The sequence below is a fragment of the Penicillium vulpinum genome, assembly GCF_028829585.1.
Source record: "Penicillium vulpinum strain IBT 29486 chromosome Unknown utg000002l_segment0_segment0, whole genome shotgun sequence".
Lineage (NCBI taxonomy): Eukaryota > Fungi > Ascomycota > Eurotiomycetes > Eurotiales > Aspergillaceae > Penicillium > Penicillium vulpinum.
Window position 1 is genome coordinate 924,093 of NW_026643242.1, and position 20,134 is coordinate 944,226.

Below are 20,134 nucleotides of genomic sequence, written 5' to 3' on the forward strand. Positions count from 1 at the left end.
GGAGTACTACGAAGTACTTACAACATATGTAAGACAAAGGAAATGATTAATACTTATGTACGGAGTAACTAACTATGTACTTACCATGTAGGCACCAATACCAGAGTGGGGAGAACCTCAGACAATGGGTCACCCCTCCAAAGTACCATGTTGTGTACAAACCCACATTCTCCTACGAAGAAAAGTTATATTGGACCTGTGGATATTTGAGGCTCATAAATTTAAATCTACTGACAATTATATTTTATGCTGTTAACCTATGTTGTAGACAAATAAAGCCAAGTTATAGTATATTCTGCCTGAGGCACTAAGGTCACCTGCTTTGTCATACCCTTGCCCTATCAGACTTTTTGAGTTTGGCAGCGCCGAGGCTCAACCTCCGCCATTGCGATCTAAAGAGTCAAGTTATCAAACTGACACTGAACTTGAGCCTCTGAATTCTGTATTTCCCCTGTCGCCATTAACAGAACATCTCACTGCCACCGAGGTGCAGCCACCATATCTCAAAGCAGCCATGAATCAAATAAAAGGCCACAATATCTATATCGGAGGGTTGGTCTCACTTCACTAACAGACAATCCTTATCGGGGTGTGTCGCTGAAATAGAGCTGAGGCTGGAGATTGGCGCTGCCAGTTCCTGATTTGGTAGTTTTGATTCATTGCTAACGCACCTTTGTAGCATACTTAGCGTCAAAAACAAAGCAGCATTGGCACGCGCAGATATCTCGCATGTTCTCTCAGTGCTGCGCCTCAGCCCAGCTGAGGAAGATCAGACTTTCAGCTCTTACCAGCATCTTTCCATAGGAGTTGACGATGTGGACGATGAAAATTTATTGGAGCATTTCCCCGCTGCTATCAAGTTTATTCAGTCCGGCCTAGACGGTGGTGGAGGTGTACTCGTGCACTGGTAAGTCCAAATACAAATTACCCAGTCTCACCTGTGGAGAGTTTACCCCAGCTCTTCGGTCGTTCCTATTTCCTCTTGCGGAATGCATATTCTCGAGTGGCTTCGTGCCTCCTACGTCATTTCGTATCCATCAAGTGCGATCTACACGTGGCTGAAGAATCCTGCAAATCCCCTTGATACACGTTGGACCCGTTTGAAAATTCAAAAGCCGTGCCTTGGGCCGCGCTTATCAAAGAAAGATGTACAATGGCTAATATGATGACAGTGCGATGGGGAAGTCCCGCTCGGCGACCATTTGCATCGCCTACCTGCTCCACCGCCAACCGGGGTCGCTCACACCGCAATCTGCCCTTGCGCTGGTTCGCCAAACCAGACCCCTATGTGAGCCAAACGAGGGCTTCATGGAGCAGCTGAACCTGTACCATGAGATGGGCTGCCCAGATGATGTCACTGACCACCCATCGTACAAGCGCTGGCTTTATCATCGCGACGTCGAAGAAAGTGTGGCGTGTGGCCGTGCTCCAGAGCTGAAGTCGGTGCGATTTGAAGACGAACAGCCCGTTCAGCCTAAAGATACCACCGGTCGAACGGTCGAGATTAAATGCCGGAAATGCAGGTGCGTCTCACAAATAGATCTATACTGCTAAAAGAAAAAAAAGTCCTGATTTACTAAACCTATCACAGAACCAAATTGGCAACAACTCCATCCATCCTCCCGCACGAGGAAGAAAAGAAAAACACTGCCAAGTCCTCAGCAACCGCCGAGTGTGGCCATGTTTTCCTCCACCCCCTAACGTGGATGCGCCCAAGTCTCTTCCCAAACGAGCATGGAGCTGAGACTGCTGATACAACCTACGGTGCGCACCCCGACGATGCCCCTCTCGCTGGTCGCCTCACCTGCCCAAATCCTGTCTGCGGGTCCAATGTAGGCAAATTCGCATGGCAAGGTCTTCGATGTAGCTGTGGTGGCTGGGTCGTGCCTGCCATCGGTCTCACCAAAGCCCGTGTTGATATTGCCCAGGTCAACATAGCTCAGGGGCCAAGAATTAACCCTGCCATCCGTCTTCCTCCGGGAATGCGGGTCCCAGCGGCTAATGATTCTGGGCGCGGGAATCTTTGAGATGAACACCATACATAGTTTTACGAGTCACGAAAGCTTAAAGCTCCATCTTTACATTTTATTTATGGTTTCATGTTTGGTTTTTTTTTTTTTGGCTCCAGATAATCATCTCCCAATCAAGGAGGCTCACCGGGTCTCTCGTGGGTGACATGTGGTACATCTAAGCTTGGGCCTGGGAACCACTTGCAAGTCCTTCGTGCACAGCCTGGTTATCATTATTGAGGCACCCACTCTTCAAAACGAGGACCACGTGCCCCACCTCGAGAGGGAACATTATCTCTCGCCATAAGAACACGACTGCCTTGCGTCTCATTTCATTATACTTCGTCCAGGCAGTATACTTCGTACAGGCATCGACAATGCCGACCAGATATAGCTAGTGAGGCTCGAAAACACCGCCTCCTACCTTTCCAGGAAAGTCACCAAAGCTGACAGGGTGTTCCCCCGTGCTCCATCCCATGATCTACAAATGCAAAAGCAAGACATCAGGCAGCACGCCGGCTAACATGCATGCCCTTGCTGATCTGTACAGCCACTGTGATATCAATCTATCCCAAAACGCACAAACCCACTAGTTTAGTCCTCCAAAAGATACCTAAGAGTATCTATATTGTGATTCGTATCCAACAACCCCTGTCAATCAACACCACAGTGCCATGTCCCACAAACCAAAACATGTATCTTGTACAAACAGATAGTAAAAGTAATACAGCAGCCATATGAGACAGAGCCAAAGCCAAAGCCCCATTTCGAATCATAGTAAATCGAGACCGGGCTTACCCTACCCTAGGGCTGCACCGCATAGCATGCATCGACTCGTGGTCTTAGCCTTTGCCTTTTTCCTTCCCGGGTGCAATCCCGTCGAATCGAGCCATATGCAGCTACATAATAATTAATCGCCAAGGTCTTTGTTTTTTCTCCCACAATAGATGCAAAACATATACTCCACTGGTCTTTTCTCTTTTCTCTCTGGTTTACCTTCTAATGTGGCCCCACTAAAGTGTCAGTGATGTTTCAAGGATCAGCGTAACGCCAATGACGCTGAATTTCCCCCCTTCTGTTGACTTCCAAGGTTTGAAGCACAAGGAGGCTGTGCAAAGCGGGTCTGTTTCCAGGTCTTCCCGATTGGTTGTGAGTATGTGTATTGTCATTACGCGTATGTGTTTGGTATTGGTTTATTACTGGGGTATCTTGTATCTTTTTTCTTATATTGTGTCTAATAGCTATACACTTAGGCATCCATATCTCTCTATATGATATATTAGTTGTGCAGTTTCTTTACTAGTAGAACTTATTGTGTAAGCTCTCATTGGTTGTCGTATCAACTAGGTAGAAATTGCATGCCAAATCCATATTCTGTGATTGGCAATATCCCTTTCTCAGTGGGGGGCAGTGCACATTGCCTTGCAGGGGATAGCTCCCGGTGGAGTTCCCATCTGGTCTGGCTTCGGGAACTTAACAAATGTTAATAAAATGTACAGGTACACATATCACAATCCACATCATTGTTACATAGTTTAGATGTTGCGATCGTCGATCGCTGGCATTTAGCTTTGTTTCATCTGGGATCAGCAGTGTATATAGCTTACGAGTCTAATTAGGAAACCACTTGATATCATTTATATCTACCATAATTCCGTAATATCCTATGTTCTATATTGCAGAGATTTCATTAAAAAATTACTACGTTTAGTCTCACTTCGTTCGGCGTATGATATTTCCGCATATGTATAATATCTTGCCTTGCACAGGCCTTGTGTCTCATGCCGACATTTGTTGTCAACTAGTAACCTACAAAATATAGGCTGCCGAATACATTCATCTAAATACAGATAGCAGGGTGGTAGTTACACTGCCTTTAAAGTTTGGACAGCACGTGCATATCATGTTTACTATACTCACATGAGTATGGAGTATCACAGAGTATACAGGATATAGTCATGGCTACCTACGCTCATCATGTCAACCTGACACTATATATAGGCTACATCCAATATATACAGCACTAGTCTCTAGTACAGCACTATTCATCTAGACCTGTCAGGCAGCGTTCAATAAACCTGCCTGAAGTAATCCGAGAAAGGCATCTACGATTGCCGAACAATTATAGATTGTGTCACTTCCAGGCAGCTGCATTGTGAATTGGAATTGAATCCTCACGTGTCAGTCTCAGTGTTAAAAGTGTTATGGGTATGTAGTTGTCTAAGGGCTATGTATAGTTATGCACTTGCATTGAAATAGCATCAACATGCCGAATTTAAAATAGATAGCCCCATCACTAGCTCGTAATCACATGCAGATATTGCTATTAGTAGCTACGGTGAGGAAAGGAACAACTAGACAGATAACGTCTTACAAAAGTCAACGAAAACTGCCTTGTATCTGATAGGGAAGATAGTTGCGATTGCGCAGCCAAGCTCTAAACCGCAAGGAGGCAGTCGGAGCAAGCTCCGACACGGCAGCAAAACTACGAAAATCGGTACATCTACCGTGGCAGTCTACGTAAAGATAGTTTGTTCAACCCTCATGCATCGAAGTTCGCAACGCACACGACTAGTATGCTTCCATCGAAGGGCGCAGGAACAACCCGAGTAAGCAGCCCACTAGGGCCAAGGCAGTCTTCCGGATGGGTTCCTTCTTTCCTCGGCGTTAAACAGGAGCCGCTCTAACTAATTAGTGCTTATTACGGAGTATATTTCCCCCTCAGCACAACGGTCATGCAACACGGGAAGCATCGTGGCACCGGGCGATTTGCTGCAAAAAAATGAAAACCCGGCAGTTTCCACTATGGCGGTTATATGTAGGTTCCCGGGCGAAGTGGCTAGGATTCGGTTAAGACGCAGTCTCGTTGGGCGCCTCAGGGACAAATATGTACTAAGAATAAGTGGGTTACATACTCCGTAGAGATCATCGGCTTGGAGGGCCTACTACTGCAATCAGCATCCTGCAGGATCAAATTCATTTGAGAGACAAATCAAGTCTATTGTACGGATGAGTCCTAGGGCTGAATGTGCCCGACTCAGGGGCGCCCCGTGCCGGGGCTAATTACCACGTCACTGGCTTGAAACTTTAATTGCCGGGGTTGTATGAATCGCTGATAATTGGGCAGGAAGGCCGTTAAGAAATGCAATATGTAGAGATGCGAGGGCATGAAACTTGTATGACTCAATATTTTCGTGTGGGGGCGTCCGCTGTTCTCCTCAACTCGGTCACAACAGCAAGTAACCTAGTGACAATGAATTTATGGCAGCATTAGACATGCCGCGCGAAGCGATGGACATTAGTTCGCAGGCATGCCTTCGCTTTTGTGTAGTGCCTTCTCCTCGCCTGGCCCTCGGCGTGCCTGACATGGCGTTCTTGTCTTGAACGCCCTATACTGATGCCCAAAGAATATGAGCGAAGCAAATTCTAAGGATTTCCCGACGGCACAGAGGGAAACAGTGAAGGTTGCTTTAATCTTTCCTGGTTGCGTCTCGAAATTTCAATGTTGCGCAGCCGGTCGATGCGCATCTGATAGAAATTCCTGTTTCGTTGTTAGATATCACTGTCATGAAAATGATGTTTATCACATACTTATGCAAAGAGAAAATTCGAGGCGAATCATCTGTTTTTTTCTCTGTCTCAGAACCTTTTTGGATAGAAGCAATCTGGCAGGGAGAATCAGTCAACACGTTCATACAAAGCATATTGTTTGGTTCCCTTCGCTGTGGAAAAACACAAACCTTATCATCTCTGTCTTTTTCATCATTGGCTTTTGAATCGGGCGAATCTTTGTCTTTGTCTTTGGGCTCATCTTTGCCCTTATCTTTCTCGTCTTTATTGTCCTTGCTAGATGCCTTCTCGCGCTCTTTTTTTCTTCGTTGTTTTTCTTCATACTCTTTTTTTACCTTTTCAATCTCCTTGGCCATTTGCTCTTCCTTGAGCCGTTTTGCTTGGCCCTCTGTGTCGATGATTGGAGAGCAGAAGTTCTTGTCTTGCAAATGTGCGGGGCACACGTAAAAGAAGTCCTGGAGAGTAAATTAGCCACTTGATATACATAAAAATGAGGTGATTAAAGCAAAGAAACAATCTGTACACTAGGTGCCAGATCTAAGATCAGATTGTATACCTTGTTATCCGGCGTGATCATCACACTTGTTGATGGTTTGTAGCAAATCAAACATGCTTTTGCAGAGGTATCAGCGACCCGACGCACATGGTAGACATTTGTCAATGACATGACTCCGAATCAGAATTGTTGCTCTAAGCTACTGGGAGACCTTCAGAGCTTCTGTTGTTGCTTGGGGTTTGTGTTGAACAAGTGTAGATGGACTTAATAAAGTTGGCGTTGATAGAGAAAGCGCCGTCATGTGACCCATACTTCCAAGAGCAAATCGGATCTATCGAAGTCTTTACAAAATAATTGGAATTGAAGATGATCTTGTCGATGGAAAAGTATTGATCCACTAAAGCTGATATTGTATTTCAGCCAACACCAACCACGCCCATCTTAACATAACGCCTAACCATGCATTTGTCCATATCAATCTTGATAGGACCGGAGAATAGGACGAGAGATAACAATACATGAAGTTTTGTGAAGAGAAATCATGACATATAGTGAGCATTAAAAAGATTGCAGCAAAAAAAAGAGACCATCATATGTAGATCATAACAACTCCTCCTCTCCGTCGATGCCAGCTGCCTCCTTTGCTAGCCTCAAATCTTTACCTGCGATACCGATATCCCGTAAGTAAGGCCTGAAGGACATCAGTAGATCCTTGAGACCTCCACGGAGTGTAGCAAGCACGAGTTCAACATCTGGAACCAGACGGGCAACTGCTTGCGCCTGGGGATCGCTCGATGGGGGAAGTTGATATCAGTCCAGTGGGCATCCAATCCACCCTGGTGGGCAAATGCATCCAGGGTGATAGTGGTTTGGGTCAGAAGTCGCACGGCCGAGGGCACATCGGCCTGAACTTTGCCATACGGATCTTCTGCCAAGCTGGCAATGAGGAGTCGAGTCAAGGACTCCACAGCATCCACAATCAAGGATAGGGAGGACTCCGGTTTGCCAAGAACGATAGAAGATAGGCGTTGAGCGTAGGTTTGACGGAAAGGTTGGCCGATAGGCGAACGAAGAATCTGCGCTAGAATAGGGTTTACGTCCTCGGGCTTATAAGTCGTGGAAGGGCCGCCGGTAAGTAGCTTGAACTTCTGAGGAGCGCTGAGGTATTTCTGTTTCTGCTCCGGGCTAAGCATTGCTGATGATGCCCGGTCGAAAACATCACGGACTCGGGCTCGCGCAGTGGGAGTCCAGTCTTCTGACTGACCGATGGATTTGGCCGCCGAGCTAAAAGCATTGCCAAATTTGTCTTGGCGTGAAGTAGCCTTTGGGGCAGTAGTAAAGATGTTGCCATCTTTGATCGGTTCTGAAAGTCGCGGGAGAGTTTGAATAACAGGCTCAGATTTCTCGGCCTGTGGCAAAGGTTTGGTAGCAGGCGCGGGATTTTTGCTTTCCTCGATGCGAGTGTTGATGGCCTTGATTATATCCGTGGTGCAAGCAAGAACCTGGGACCAAGCCGAACCACCCTCGCGATCGATTTCATTGAAAATTGCCTTCCGGCGGTCGGGAATACGCTGGCTGATGAGACTGAGTTCCCAGAGCGCGAAAGTTTTCACAATTTCCTTCTTCGCTTTGAGGCCACTAAGAAGACTTCCATTGGGATCCTTGGCTTCTGTTGTGAGTGGCTGGCCCCGCTTCAGAGGCTCCTTTCCGATGAACACAGAGTAGAAGAGATTGGCGGTTTGCCAGGAGAGGACAAGCACCACCCCGGGGACTAGAGTTTTGAAGAAAAAGTAGGGGAAAATCGAGGGTATGAAGCTCTGAGGTTCGGCTGCAGATCTCGGGAAGCTCCAAGAGAGCTTGGCAAAGTACAAAGACCAGGTCCACGCAAAGCGTCTGAAAAATATGGGGTAAATCACGAGAGACGCTGCGGCAACAGTGACGCTTCTGAGAGCCCCGGCCGCCAATTCTTGCAACAGAGCACCCTGTAGATACTTGGAGGTCGGTGGTACGGGGTGAGTACGCTCGTCATCTGTTTTGGAGCTTCGTTCCGCGATGGGCACTGCAATGCGGTCGTAGTCGTAGTAGAGGTGGAACACTGCTTGTACGCATGCTAGAAACGCATGGAAGGAATGAAGGTAAATCGGCCTTTCGTTTAGGGTCGGTCGCTCATGTGGTCTGCATCCCATTAGTCTAGATCGGAGTCAATTAGAGGATACTTCACGCACCTGCCCCGTTTCACAAGCTCGAGGTTGGAATCACCCGAAGACGACCATACATAGACTATAGTGAACCACCATGCTGAGAAGATGTACCAGCCAAATGTTTGCGCAATTTGTAACAGAGTAAAGGATTTGAAGATGCCGAACGAGGAGCTAGCTGTTCTCGAGCCAATGTGCATTTGACTGACGCGAAGGACAAAAATAGTGAGCGAGGATATGAAGAGTAGCGCGGTTCGAACACCGCAACTACCAAAGGGAAACCATAACCAGAAGACTGCATACCGCACTTTCGTCAGTTCTTTGTACTTTTGGGACTTGAAATCCTGCCTTCGAGGCTCGGCCGGATAAGGTTGCGATGTACTTACAGGATGATTTCTCCCCGATCGCAATTGCGATGATATAAGAGACTAGCAGCGAAAGTGCAGAGGCATGAACAAATCTTCGGTGCAAGGCCGAAGTCAAGATTCGCCTGTAGGGCCGAGTTTGTACGACGGCCATGATGTAAGCTTGGGGAGTGGGATGCGCTCGAAGAATGAAATAGTTGAAGATTAGAGCATGATCAGAATGACCGTCCTATGGAGAGCTCCTGGAGCTGGAGAACAGAATTGGCGGACCAGGGACGGTGTTGACGAATAGTCACGGCTGACAACTGGTTGTGCTGAGCTGGTCGGATAGAATCAATCAACGACGAGGTCCGCCTAGGAATATTTTGAGGCATCAAAACACACTAGCCACATCTAGTCATGTGATATGTGGCTAAAGGTGAATTGTGCCACATGAGCTAGTTCATATCAAGCCTAGTGGTTGCATGGTACGTCATGTGAGGGCGGTCTGCACACTAACGCAGCTTATCGAAGGCAGCAAGGACCTGCAGATAACTCGTTTGGTTTCCATTTTCCTTTTGCTTTCACTTTAAGCACTCATTTATTGCTTTCCAATTACACATAAAATGTCTTTTGACAGGCTAAACTCGTTGGAGGCTCAGCCTACCACCATGCGCAGGGATGAAGATCCGCAGTACCGTGATGATCCGGACTTCGACCATCTGGCCGAGCAGCTCTCAGATCAGTTATTTACATTGACATCAAACATTTCTCGCCTATCAAACCAAATTGCCCTTCTAGGAACCAAACGCGATACAGAGCGTGTTCGCGAACGAGTTCATAATCTGCTCGAAGAGACCCGTACGGGGTTTAGGGATGTAGGAGAAGGGATTAAGCAGATTCAGACATGGGAGGACGTCAATGTATGAACCATCTGATTCCATTCACTGCCAAGCATTTCTTATTAACTTCTCACCTTTTAGCCCTCGCAGAAATGGACACAGCAGAAGTTATCGTCCGAATTCAAGGCCACCTTGGACGAATTTCAAACTATTCAGCGTCGTGCACTCGAGAAACAGCGCGCTTCTGCAGTTGCTGCACGTACGGCATTCGAAGAAGGCGAGCAACAACCATCCTCTGAGAACGATGTCCAATTACAAGAACAGCTATTGGAGGAGCAACATCGTATGGCCAACCAGGGCGAGGTGGACTTCCAAGAGTCCCTGATCATCGAGCGTGAAGCAGAGATCCGGAACATTGAACAAAGCGTGGGAGAGCTGAATGAGCTCTTCCGGGATGTTGCGCACATCGTTACGGAACAAGGAGGGCAGTTGGATATCATCAGCGAGAATGTCCAAAATGTCACCCAGGACACACGAGGCGCCAATGTCGAGTTGCGCAGTGCCAGCAGATATCAGAAGAATGCGCGCAACAGAGCCTGTTGTCTCTTTGTAATTCTCTCTGTCATCCTTGCTATTATTGTACTTGCAATTGTCCTCGGATAGATATTTCCCTTTTTCCTGTTCTTGTTTATTGGCTACCCTTGCGGTCTTCGTCTTAATGTTGTCATGTATGCGCACGATATCCCTCTTGCATGATTGCACTTCCGTTAGTCAAGCATTTTACCTTTCCCCTTCATTTCATTCTGTTGCTTTTGATTTACGCATTCCCTGTCAACCTTCGGTGTATGGAATGGAGAACATTAATTCATCGCTGGCTCTTAATCCTGTAATCTGATATCGTACAGAATTATATATGTTATACATGCTAAATACACCCAGTTGGGTCCCAAATCCTGCCCGTGCTCCGTTGTTGCCTTTGTATGTGCAGTGCGAAAGCATAATCCGCTAGAAGACGATCACCAATGATACCTTCATAGACCTGTGAAGCGATTGAATCTCAGCCTCCAGCCTTCATAAGTGTTCAATTTAGGCCGAACATCGAGGAAGAAACTGAGCTTCCCGGGGTTGGCATTGGCGTTGGCAGCCAGACCTGCTGGGGTTTCATTGCCTCCCGATGGCTTGCCCTGGTAGAAATCGATAACATATTCAATCTTTTCACCACCACAACGCTCAACAATCCAGTCATGCCGATCAAATGGATGCTGATAGCCAAGCCATCCATTGATCCGGGCACGCGGACTCAGGTACTTTGGATCGACTCCAAGTCCCCGGAAAGAATATAATTTTGGTCCTCCACATTTCTTACTGCCAGGGTCGGATGTTGGGCCATTTTTCTCCCATTCGAGAATCTGATCCCACGCGCGCTCGTTGACCGCATTGTGAATAGGGATAATGGAGGCTACGGAAGTCGCGAGCTCGGAGGCCGAGGCAGTAGATCCAGGAGTGTTACCCTTGCGCATCAAGGCCTCAAAAAACTGTTTCTCTGATGGATAAATCCAATTTCCAGTGGCTTCATCGCGGCCAGTCTCGGATTCAGCATTGGATGGGGTACCATGCGACGCAGCGTACGGGGATGAAGAACTCTTGTTCGCCTCGGGACAGGCACTTTCTGCGCTGAAATCACCAGCTCGAGGGATAGTGCTCACTTCGCGATCTGTTGATAGGGGTCGTTGTGCTTTGGGACGTGGTTGTCCCTGTTCAGCTGAGACATCGGACGTAGGATGAGGTGAGTTGGTATTTTGTTGCAGCCAAACCTCACGGGTTTTGTGGTCCACAGGACAAGTTGCCGCTGGTGGCTCCACGGAGGGAACGGAGGGTGTACTAGCTGCAGCTCCCATTGTTGAATAATTGGATGCCAATGACTGGAGGATCTCGATCGGCGTAGCGCATCAATGCGGAACTAGAACTACGCCGTAGAAATTATTTTGCCTCTTCACCGCCTAGACAAATCAACAATCCCCCTAACTACTAGTAGATTTCCCCTGTCTCTTATAGTTCCTTAGAAAATTATTGAGGTTCTTTCTTTCTGTTCATCTGAAGCAAAAATGGCGTCTACATCGAATCACTCTGTTTATCGGGCCACTACCACCGCTCCGGTCAACATTGCTGTCATTAAGTATGCCGCTCTTTGATTACCCCTCATCCCCTTTATACCAAATAGTTTTGTTTTAACAGAAGTGTTCTAGATACTGGGGCAAGCGCGATACTACTCTCAACCTCCCTACAAACTCCTCTCTCTCAGTCACTCTCTCTCAGCGTTCTCTTCGCACCTTGACCACTGCCTCATGCTCTCCCGAATACCCAGCTGCAGATACCCTGAACCTGAACGGCAGCCCACAGGATATTCAGTCTTCCAAGCGGACACTCGCCTGTATCTCCAACCTTCGTGCCCTCCGCAAGGCCCTTGAGGATGGCGACTCCTCGCTCCCTAAGCTCTCTGCCTACCCTCTCCGGATCGTCTCCGAGAACAACTTCCCCACTGCTGCCGGTTTGGCCAGCTCTGCGGCTGGCTTCGCAGCGTTGGTCCGCGCCGTCGCTGACCTTTACGAACTACCCCAGTCCCCTAAGGAGCTGAGCCGCATTGCACGCCAAGGCTCCGGATCTGCATGCCGCTCTCTGATGGGCGGATATGTCGCATGGCGCACAGGTGAGCTCGCTGATGGAAGCGACAGTCTGGCTGAGGAAGTTGCTCCTGCATCCCATTGGCCTGAGATGCGCGCTATTGTTCTGGTCGTTAGTGCCGAGAAGAAGGATGTGCCTAGCACCGAGGGAATGCAGACCACTGTGGCCACCTCGGCTCTCTTCGCTGAGCGTGCCCAGAACGTTGTTCCCGGGCGTATGACTGCCATTGAAACTGCTATTCAAAACCGCAACTTCCCAGAATTCGCGGAGATCACTATGCGTGATTCAAACACTTTCCACGCCACTTGCCTTGACTCGTGGCCCCCTATCTTTTATATGAACGACGTTTCTCGTGCTGCTGTCCGCCTTGTTCACGACATCAACCGTGTTGTTGGCCGGACAATTTGTGCTTATACCTTCGATGCTGGCCCAAATGCTGTCATCTACTATGAAGATAAGGACTCTGAGCTTGTGGTTGGCACCGTCAAGGCTATCCTGGGCCCCGAAACTGAGGGCTGGAGCGGCGTATTCTACGAGAGAGTGGCCAATGTCACCGCTGGTGTTTCTTTGGATCAGGTTGACTCTCGCGCCGTCGAAGTTCTGAAGGATGGTGTGAGCCGTGTCATCTTGACTGGCGTCGGAGAGGGCCCCGTCAAGGTTGAAGACCACCTCGTCAGCGAGACTGGTCAGATCCTGAGCACTCTTTAGAATGTCTGAATAAGCTACACCGGGCAACCGGTATAGCCATTCTGGCTAACCTTCGAAGGCCTGAAGGCCTGAAAGATACCCCACCGTTCTTGTGTGGACAATTTAAGTTGGCCATGCAAACTTGATGCAGATATGCCTTTCACTGTCTCTTCTTTTCTCTCTGATAACCTAGAACATAATAATACATTGGCAGCGGGGTTTCGGTTTACACTGACACAATACATCTGATTCCATTCCTCATTATAATATATCTTGGACATAACGCAACGCAAGGCAATACTGCATGCAAATTAATGGAACGTTCGCTTCCGAGTTTGAAAGCCCAATGTCTGTTTTAAGCACAAGAACGACAATCATCACAGCGTTTGAATCCATATCCAAGCGTACTACAAGTCTCGATAAACCTAGCTTGTTCGTTGTTGGCATAAACACAGCAACCAGCAAATCCACAGCCGGCCGCATTGAAGTTTCCACCAATCCGACTACAGGCAGACTGAGAATTCTCAGCGATACCGTCGCAATCGCATTTGATAGACCTGGGTCCCGTTTGGGCTGTTGCTAGCGTGCCCATGCCCAGGAGGAAAGTGAGATATGTTGAGATAGAGAGGTGCATGGTCTGGATCAAGACATTAAGAGATCGACATCCAGTTAGTAGATAATCTGACGGACCACTTACGATTCTTGAAAAGGAATAGCCTTGCTTCGGGCTTTGGGGGTTATCCTTTCTTGGCTGCAGTCCTGGTATTCAGTTATGGGACATTGCCATTTTTTATATCCCCACCCTAGATACTTTGTACACAACGTTCGGTTTCAGAAGCACAACATATATGTTTCATCTTTAGGTCATCCAGTGAGAAAACTGTGTCTACTGTACTACTTTATGTCAACAGATGCAGTATATGGCTTGATTCAGGATATTCCCCGCGCTTTGGAGTCGCATCACTCACACTTCCTACTATGTGAATGATCATGGTTGACTTGTGCAACATAGACTTGCAGTTAACCCTTTGGGCGTTCGTCTTAAGAACCTGTGTTACAATACATATAGATTCGAAGCTCAGGGCCAGACTATCTTTATACAAGAAATATACTTCACTGCAGTATAGTCAGGTGTACAGACTGAGCACTTTATATATTCTTAGCTCCCTCGCTAAAAATCCTAAGTATAGCACGCTCAATCTGTCGCAATTGCATAGCTACAGTTGATGATGAGACTCTATCTCGCCCATGACTGTTCAAAGACAACCTTCGGGCCCAAGCTTCTGTCGAGAATAGGCTGTTGCGGAGGGTATTCCATTCCTATCATGGGGGCCGGGGATGAATTACAGAACACAACATGGCGGCCCTTGACTTATCTCGTAGAAAGTTGCGAGGAAGTCATACAAGTGTAACCTGTGGATCAAGGTAGAAAGTCTTCATGGGAAGAGGGACTACACCGCAAAAAATGATCTGTTTTAGTTCCACTTCATAAGGTGTCTGAGGAAGCCTTGTGTCGTTTCGAATACATGTTGAGGCAGATGTTGAATGACAGATCTTCTCCGTTCACGGCTGAAGCCCGAGATATCTAGTAGAAACCTGGGTCACTTTCTCAAGCTACATAGTTATTATATACCTGTAGGTTGAAATATTGGAACTGAGGCAACTTTTATTTTTTTATTTCATAATCTAAATGCTAAAGGGTTGGAATAGGCAGTATATTCATCGACTACTTCAAGCTAGCAAAGAAGACTTCTTCATCTCCTTGACGATAGGGATCTCCTTGACGCGAGCGGCACCACCGCCCTCAACAATAGCGATACTTTCTCTCAAGACGCCGGCTCCTCTGCCTCCGTAAATAGGAGGGATGGTAGGCTCGACATCATTCTCTTCATCTTCTTGGTCCTCGTTCTTTGCATTGGGGGTAGGGACTTCAAATACCTCGTCCCGGCAATCTGCGCACATAGTCAAGACTTCCTGCAATGCCTTCTCGACAGCAGCTGCACGCTCACGCATACCACGACGCAGCAAAGCGTCGACAAGGGTCTCAGTCTCCGCCACGCTCGAGTTAACTCGTTCAATGAGTCGTCGGATACTGTTCACAAGATATTCCTCTTCGTAAACGGTGCCCTTCTTACCACGAGCACGCTTGCGTTCCTCGCGTCGGCGAGTCTTCGAAGTATGACGTGACATTCCAGTCTTGCCTGTTTTACCCGTGTTACCTGTGTACCGGGTGAACATAGAGCGACCAGCAAGCGTAGATGCATCTGTCGGGGCTAGGGAGACGTTGTCTGGGATATCGACACCCGCGTCTCCACCAGTGGGATCACCACCGTAGAAAGCAAGCGGGTCGGCAGCGCGAAGCTGACGGAGCTCACTTAGTCGTGGGACCTGGGCATTGAGCTGAGATTTGCAGTCGGCGAGCAGATCTGTCATATTGCCCATTGCTTCGGCGAGGCCAGAGTCAACGATTTCGGCAACCTGGCTCTGTTTGCCGTGGAGGGCAAGGAGACGCGCTGCGTCAGCAAACTTCGATCCTCGGCACAGAAGTCGCGCAGCTGTGACTACGTCATGCAAATGATCGGCGTAGATTGTTGCAGCTGAGACGTAGTCTTTGTTTTCGTCAACTAGGGTTGTGACTAGAGCGTCGATGTGGGCAGCCAGATCTTCCTCGGATAGAGATGCCATCATGGCACAGTACAATGACTCCCGCCACTTGTGCGCCAGATTGAAGCACTTGTAAGCACTCTCATAAAGACCGAGAGACTCGTACGCTGGGGTTTGAAAGTTAGCTAGCTGTGATTTTGTCTTGCTGTGTTGAAACCAATCCACTTACCAATTGCTGCGTCTTTGTATTTTGATTGATCCTGCAGATAGTCGGCATAGAGCTCAGTGATTTCCCGTTGTTGCTCTGTTTGGTACTTGTAGAGCTCAAGAGCTTCCGTATACAAGACATGCTTGACAGCATATGCGCTGATCTCATCATGAGCATTGAGAGCATATAAATGTCCTAGGGCCTTTTCGAAGCGAGAAAGGTGATTATCGATCTCAAATTTACGGCGAGTCTCCGAGAGCTGTTGCAGCTTGCGAAGGAATGGTAGGTACTCGCGAGGATCCTGAGAGCTTGTTAGTGGTACGTAATAATACAATCGAAGTCTCCATTTGAAAGTCTTACCATCTGAGCTTGTTGAGCAACCAACAATGTAAGCTCAAGATCATATACACCCAACGCGTGAGAGTAAAGCCGGTGAGCATCGGTCAAGAAACACATGTGCGCAATAGCATCTTCAGCCTGTTCAGGATGTTGTGCTGTAATACGGTCAGTTGTTACTCGATTTTCGAAAAATATAAAAGACGCAAGTACTTACTTCTTAGTCCTGCAGCAAGTCCCAGTCCTGCCTCCATATCAGGTGGTGACTTGCAAACATGCGCTGTGATTAGATTCTGCAAATTGGTATCGACGCGGTTTTGAAGAGCCGCCAGGAATGCATCACAGATCTTGTTGATTTTGCTCGGACTTTTGCCAAGTTTGGGTGCTGTCGAAACTGCTGGACCGTCCGGCTGGGCAACAGCTGCTGATACGTTCTGGGACATTTTTAGTGTATCTTTATACAGTGTCTGTGACACATCGTCCTCCCTATGTGAAGGTTAGTAAATTGTTTCTCGTAAGACTGGACATTGACGTACGACAGGCGCGATATGAAATCATCAATGTAATCAATCTTCTTGACTTGATCAATAAACAGAGTGATGTTTTCCATGAATTGCTCAGGGGCATAATCATGGAGAATGTTGAGATCCACCATCTGACTGCGACACGCAAGGAATGCAGACCGGTATTTCTTCTGGTCAATGAAAGTACGGATTCCAGCCAATACTAGAGCACGAGGGAAGATGGTCTCGATGTTTCCTCGAGGGGCTTGAAGTACGACCGCGAAGATCGATGGTATCACTGAAACCAACCGAGATCCACGTTCAATACTTCTGCATCGTTCATCTGTCTCTGGTGTATCCTCAGGAACTTCCATTTCTGTAATCCCAATGTTAGCTTATGAAGACAGAGACGCCCAAGAGATCAATCTTACCATCCACATGGTTCAAATGAATAAACTTCAGAAGATGTGCTGATGTGGTGTACAAAAGATGAGATGGGGTCACGAGGAAAGACGTGCAGTTCCTCGCAAGAACTCGCTTGTTGGCATACAAGGCTCCAGTTCTCGTCAATGCGATCAAAACGCGCTACTAGAGTCAGCACGAAGCTTCAAATCCAAAGCGAATACAAACTTACCTCATGCTCGGAGATAGAGACAACACGAGCCCAATGGCTGTCAACATTAGGGCTCTCGACCCACGGAGCAATATCCAGATTTCCTGATGACGACTCTTCAATGCTCGAGTAGCTGACAGGACGGGCTGGTTGGCGGGCATGTGAGAACCACAATGCTTTGTGTCCAATACCGGCGAAGATCGATGCCAGTTGTTCTGAGTCTGCAGCCTGATATACAGACTCGGTAGTTCGAGTGTCCAGGATCGCCCTCTCAATATGGCTCGAGTTTGGTCCGATATCCTTGAGCACATATACCTCGTTTTCATTCAAGAACGCAATTTGCCGAGGCCGACTGGTTGGGGCATCTGATAACGGATAACTTGACTCAAGGATAGGAACAGGAATTGGTCGGCTCTTTAGAGACCATAGGTAAATGGAGAACTTGTTGCTCATAAGCACAGCAATGCGACTTCCAGATTTGCTGAATGCAACATCAATGGCGTTTGACTCTAAAGCCAGCTCGTTGTGCGCCATGGGAGGCGGTACCCCAGCCATTCGCAACGGAGTCAATTTGAGAGTTTCTAATACTTTTATTAGTCATGTTCCCAATCAAGTTCTAGTAGGATACTTACTCCCATCGAGCACCGCAACAACGCCAACATCTTCCGGAATAGAAGTAGACCCATGGTTGATATCAAATACATAATCCGCGTCCAGTATCGAACCTGTAGATCTGATCAGCTTTTATTCGTGTTTGCTCTTCATACAAGGATATCATACCTGAGGAGCCAGCAACCAATCGCAGGGCCTTCTCTTGGTGCCATTCGAAAGAGTATGGAAGCGAATGACTTGTATTAACCGTGATAGGAAGTTCTTGCTTTAAATACCAATGGTAGTTGCCCGTTGTCCAGAATTGTACCCGGTCCTGAAACTTGACAGCAAGTACAGTAGAGTCCACATTCCAGGCAAGATGGATGCGAGAAGCCCATGAGTTCATCTCCTCTTTGGGCAGACGAAGAGAGAACTCGCCGTGGCGGAGTCCGTTCCTTTCAAAAAACACCACATCGATCTTATCGTCGAGTCGTTGAATTCCGGCAATCAAACTGCCAGACGGCCTCCAGCTCAAAGCGCCTTCCAGACCGTCAACGGGTTCGCTCACACTATCCAAAGTGCCCTCTCTTGAGTACACTCTGATTACACGGCGAGTGCCTGCTTCGATGCTATTCACGGCAACATATGCCCCATCTCCTCGCCAGCTGATCGTAGTGCTGCCATCATCGTAGCTGCTCAAGATTCCTTGGTCGATCTTTTCTGGTACAGTCGGGTCTCGAAGAGCCTTGGCTCTCTTTCCTTGAAACTGTGTTTCTTTTTTACCCCATCCAACTGACACATGCTGTGATGATTGAAGATCACTGTGAGCGAAAGTAATGTCGGCCACATTCTCAAAGTCTCTGGTCATATACAAAAACGTCTGGGCTCTGGTGGTGAGAGCCAACATTTCCTCATCTGGTGACCATGCTGCAGCTGTGATTCCCACATCGACTGAGCCGACGATTTCAATTTTGTCCTCACCAGCAAGGGGCTCTTCACGAACAACGACAATATCGCCTCCTTCTAGCACCAGACAGGTTGTCAGGTTGTCCGCAAAGTAATGCAGGGAGAGTACACGATCACATGCCAGGTCTGGTAGAGGGCATGGAGCATCCCAAGAAGCAATGCATTCAAATGCTTCGGGAGACAGGGGATCTGTTGAAGTGATCTCGGGGCGTTTCCGTCTAACTTCAATGACTGCATTGTTCTCGGTCGGACCAAAGGTGCACACCACCGAGTCTGAAGCAGTATCCCATGCTGTGGCAGTGAGAGGCAGTTCGCCTTCGATTTGCGTCTCAGCGAGACGGACGTTTCTCAAATTGCGCATCTTCCAGGCACAGGTAACTTTTTTTATGCTTCTTTTTTTTACCCCGCCATGAAGCGATCAAGGGAGTAGATGTATGGAATTCAAGCGATAGGAAGGAAATTTAAATTTTAGAGACCAGCCTTTCTTCCCTGTTAAAAGTAGCTGTCCCGTTGCTTGGGAGTGGTTGAGTTCGTGAGGACTGATATATGAATTGCGCCGACCCAGAGATTTTTTGATTTTCCACAGCGGCTCAGCCAATGACTTCATCCATATTTCAACGTCTTTTAAGCTACGCATTTCAACGTCTACACAATTACAATGGGGTCGATAATAGGCGGAACCAATTTTCGATAATACTCTCTAGCTTTGTACATGCTATGCGCCTCTGCTTCGAACCAGATCCAAGTTTTCGACCACCTAGTCGCCCATACTGTTATCGAAAGAAAAATACAGTGTAAAGGGCAATTTATTTGGTCTTGTAGGTTTGCCAGACTAGTAGGAAGAGATGTTAGAGTATGCTTAAAGCGTAGAATGGTAGAGAGGGAGTGTAACTCACCAGCAATGGCGAAGGGAGCACCGAATCCGGTAACTAGAAGATGCTGGTGTTAGTCATGACAATGCGCATAGACATATCCGTTGGGAATCACTAACTCATGAAAGCCCAGTAGCGCCAGAAGAAGTGCTTGGTGAGAGGGTTGAAGGGGATGTTGGAGCGAGGACCCTCGGCGTAGTGGTAGGGGCTGCCAAGCTGGGTGCGAGTGGTAGAGAAACCACGACGGGCAGCAAAGGAGGTGGCCATTCTGGACCGGATAACGGAGGAGTACATCTGAGGTTAAGATGTTAGAGAGAGCAATGGTTTTGTGCCAAGTGAGAGGTACTAACCTTGGGCAATAGAGAGGAGAGAGTGGACGATCGGGAACGGACGGACGTAACCAAAGTGAACATCGCGAGGTGCGGAATGGGATGATCTCAAATCACGTGAAGGACATTTATTCTAAATCGGGTTTAGCGTATTTCCCTCGGGATCTCCCCCACCGCTTGCCCCATGTGGATAGAACTTTTAAATTTCTCAACCAAAAAAAGTCCAGACCGGTTACCTACGCCGCTCATTCTCCTCCTGTGGTTGATTCACTAATTCCAACCGC

At 47.8% G+C, this 20,134-nt stretch overlaps 8 protein-coding genes across 8 annotated transcripts; 3 read left to right on the forward strand and 5 right to left on the reverse strand.

Moving 5' to 3' along the window:
* Positions 1-514: 514 nt before the first annotated feature.
* Positions 515-2,027, forward strand: dspC (dual specificity phosphatase YVH1; the record flags this gene model as incomplete). The annotated part of the gene is made up of 4 exons (XM_057251125.1): positions 515-552; positions 680-907; positions 1,173-1,523; positions 1,592-2,027. 4 exons carry the CDS (start codon positions 515-517, stop codon positions 2,025-2,027), a joined length of 1,053 nt encoding a protein of 350 aa, XP_057110450.1.
* Positions 2,028-5,435: 3,408 nt separating this feature from the next.
* N7479_003429 (AAA-ATPase Vps4-associated 1 family protein) lies at positions 5,436-6,246 on the reverse strand (the record flags this gene model as incomplete). The annotated part of the gene is made up of 4 exons (XM_057251126.1): positions 5,436-5,550; positions 5,601-5,674; positions 5,750-6,034; positions 6,136-6,246. The coding sequence occupies 4 exons, from the start codon at positions 6,244-6,246 to the stop codon at positions 5,436-5,438; spliced, it is 585 nt and encodes a 194-aa protein (XP_057110451.1).
* Positions 6,247-6,675: 429 nt separating this feature from the next.
* N7479_003430 (nucleoporin NDC1) lies at positions 6,676-8,792 on the reverse strand (the record flags this gene model as incomplete). Its single annotated transcript, XM_057251127.1, has 4 exons — positions 6,676-6,766; positions 6,817-8,250; positions 8,301-8,568; positions 8,660-8,792. The coding sequence occupies 4 exons, from the start codon at positions 8,790-8,792 to the stop codon at positions 6,676-6,678; spliced, it is 1,926 nt and encodes a 641-aa protein (XP_057110452.1).
* Positions 8,793-9,243: 451 nt separating this feature from the next.
* Positions 9,244-10,122, forward strand: N7479_003431 (SNAP receptor PEP12; the record flags this gene model as incomplete). The annotated part of the gene is made up of 2 exons (XM_057251128.1): positions 9,244-9,540; positions 9,601-10,122. The coding sequence occupies 2 exons, from the start codon at positions 9,244-9,246 to the stop codon at positions 10,120-10,122; spliced, it is 819 nt and encodes a 272-aa protein (XP_057110453.1).
* A 368-nt stretch (positions 10,123-10,490) lies between these two features.
* Positions 10,491-11,357, reverse strand: N7479_003432 (cytochrome c1 heme lyase CYT2; the record flags this gene model as incomplete). The annotated part of the gene is made up of 1 exon (XM_057251129.1): positions 10,491-11,357. The coding sequence occupies one exon, from the start codon at positions 11,355-11,357 to the stop codon at positions 10,491-10,493; it is 867 nt and encodes a 288-aa protein (XP_057110454.1).
* A 207-nt stretch (positions 11,358-11,564) lies between these two features.
* On the forward strand, positions 11,565-12,849 carry mvd1 (diphosphomevalonate decarboxylase MVD1; the record flags this gene model as incomplete). Its single annotated transcript, XM_057251130.1, has 2 exons — positions 11,565-11,635; positions 11,706-12,849. 2 exons carry the CDS (start codon positions 11,565-11,567, stop codon positions 12,847-12,849), a joined length of 1,215 nt encoding a protein of 404 aa, XP_057110455.1.
* Positions 12,850-14,559: 1,710 nt separating this feature from the next.
* N7479_003434 (Elongator subunit IKI3) lies at positions 14,560-19,010 on the reverse strand (the record flags this gene model as incomplete). Its single annotated transcript, XM_057251131.1, has 9 exons — positions 14,560-15,599; positions 15,662-15,941; positions 16,001-16,134; positions 16,194-16,462; positions 16,513-16,855; positions 16,911-17,064; positions 17,114-17,673; positions 17,725-17,817; positions 17,873-19,010. The coding sequence occupies 9 exons, from the start codon at positions 19,008-19,010 to the stop codon at positions 14,560-14,562; spliced, it is 4,011 nt and encodes a 1,336-aa protein (XP_057110456.1).
* Positions 19,011-19,455: 445 nt separating this feature from the next.
* On the reverse strand, positions 19,456-19,934 carry N7479_003435 (cytochrome c oxidase VIIc family protein; the record flags this gene model as incomplete). The annotated part of the gene is made up of 4 exons (XM_057251132.1): positions 19,456-19,481; positions 19,546-19,578; positions 19,641-19,815; positions 19,872-19,934. The coding sequence occupies 4 exons, from the start codon at positions 19,932-19,934 to the stop codon at positions 19,456-19,458; spliced, it is 297 nt and encodes a 98-aa protein (XP_057110457.1).
* Between the last annotated feature and the right edge of the window lie 200 nt (positions 19,935-20,134).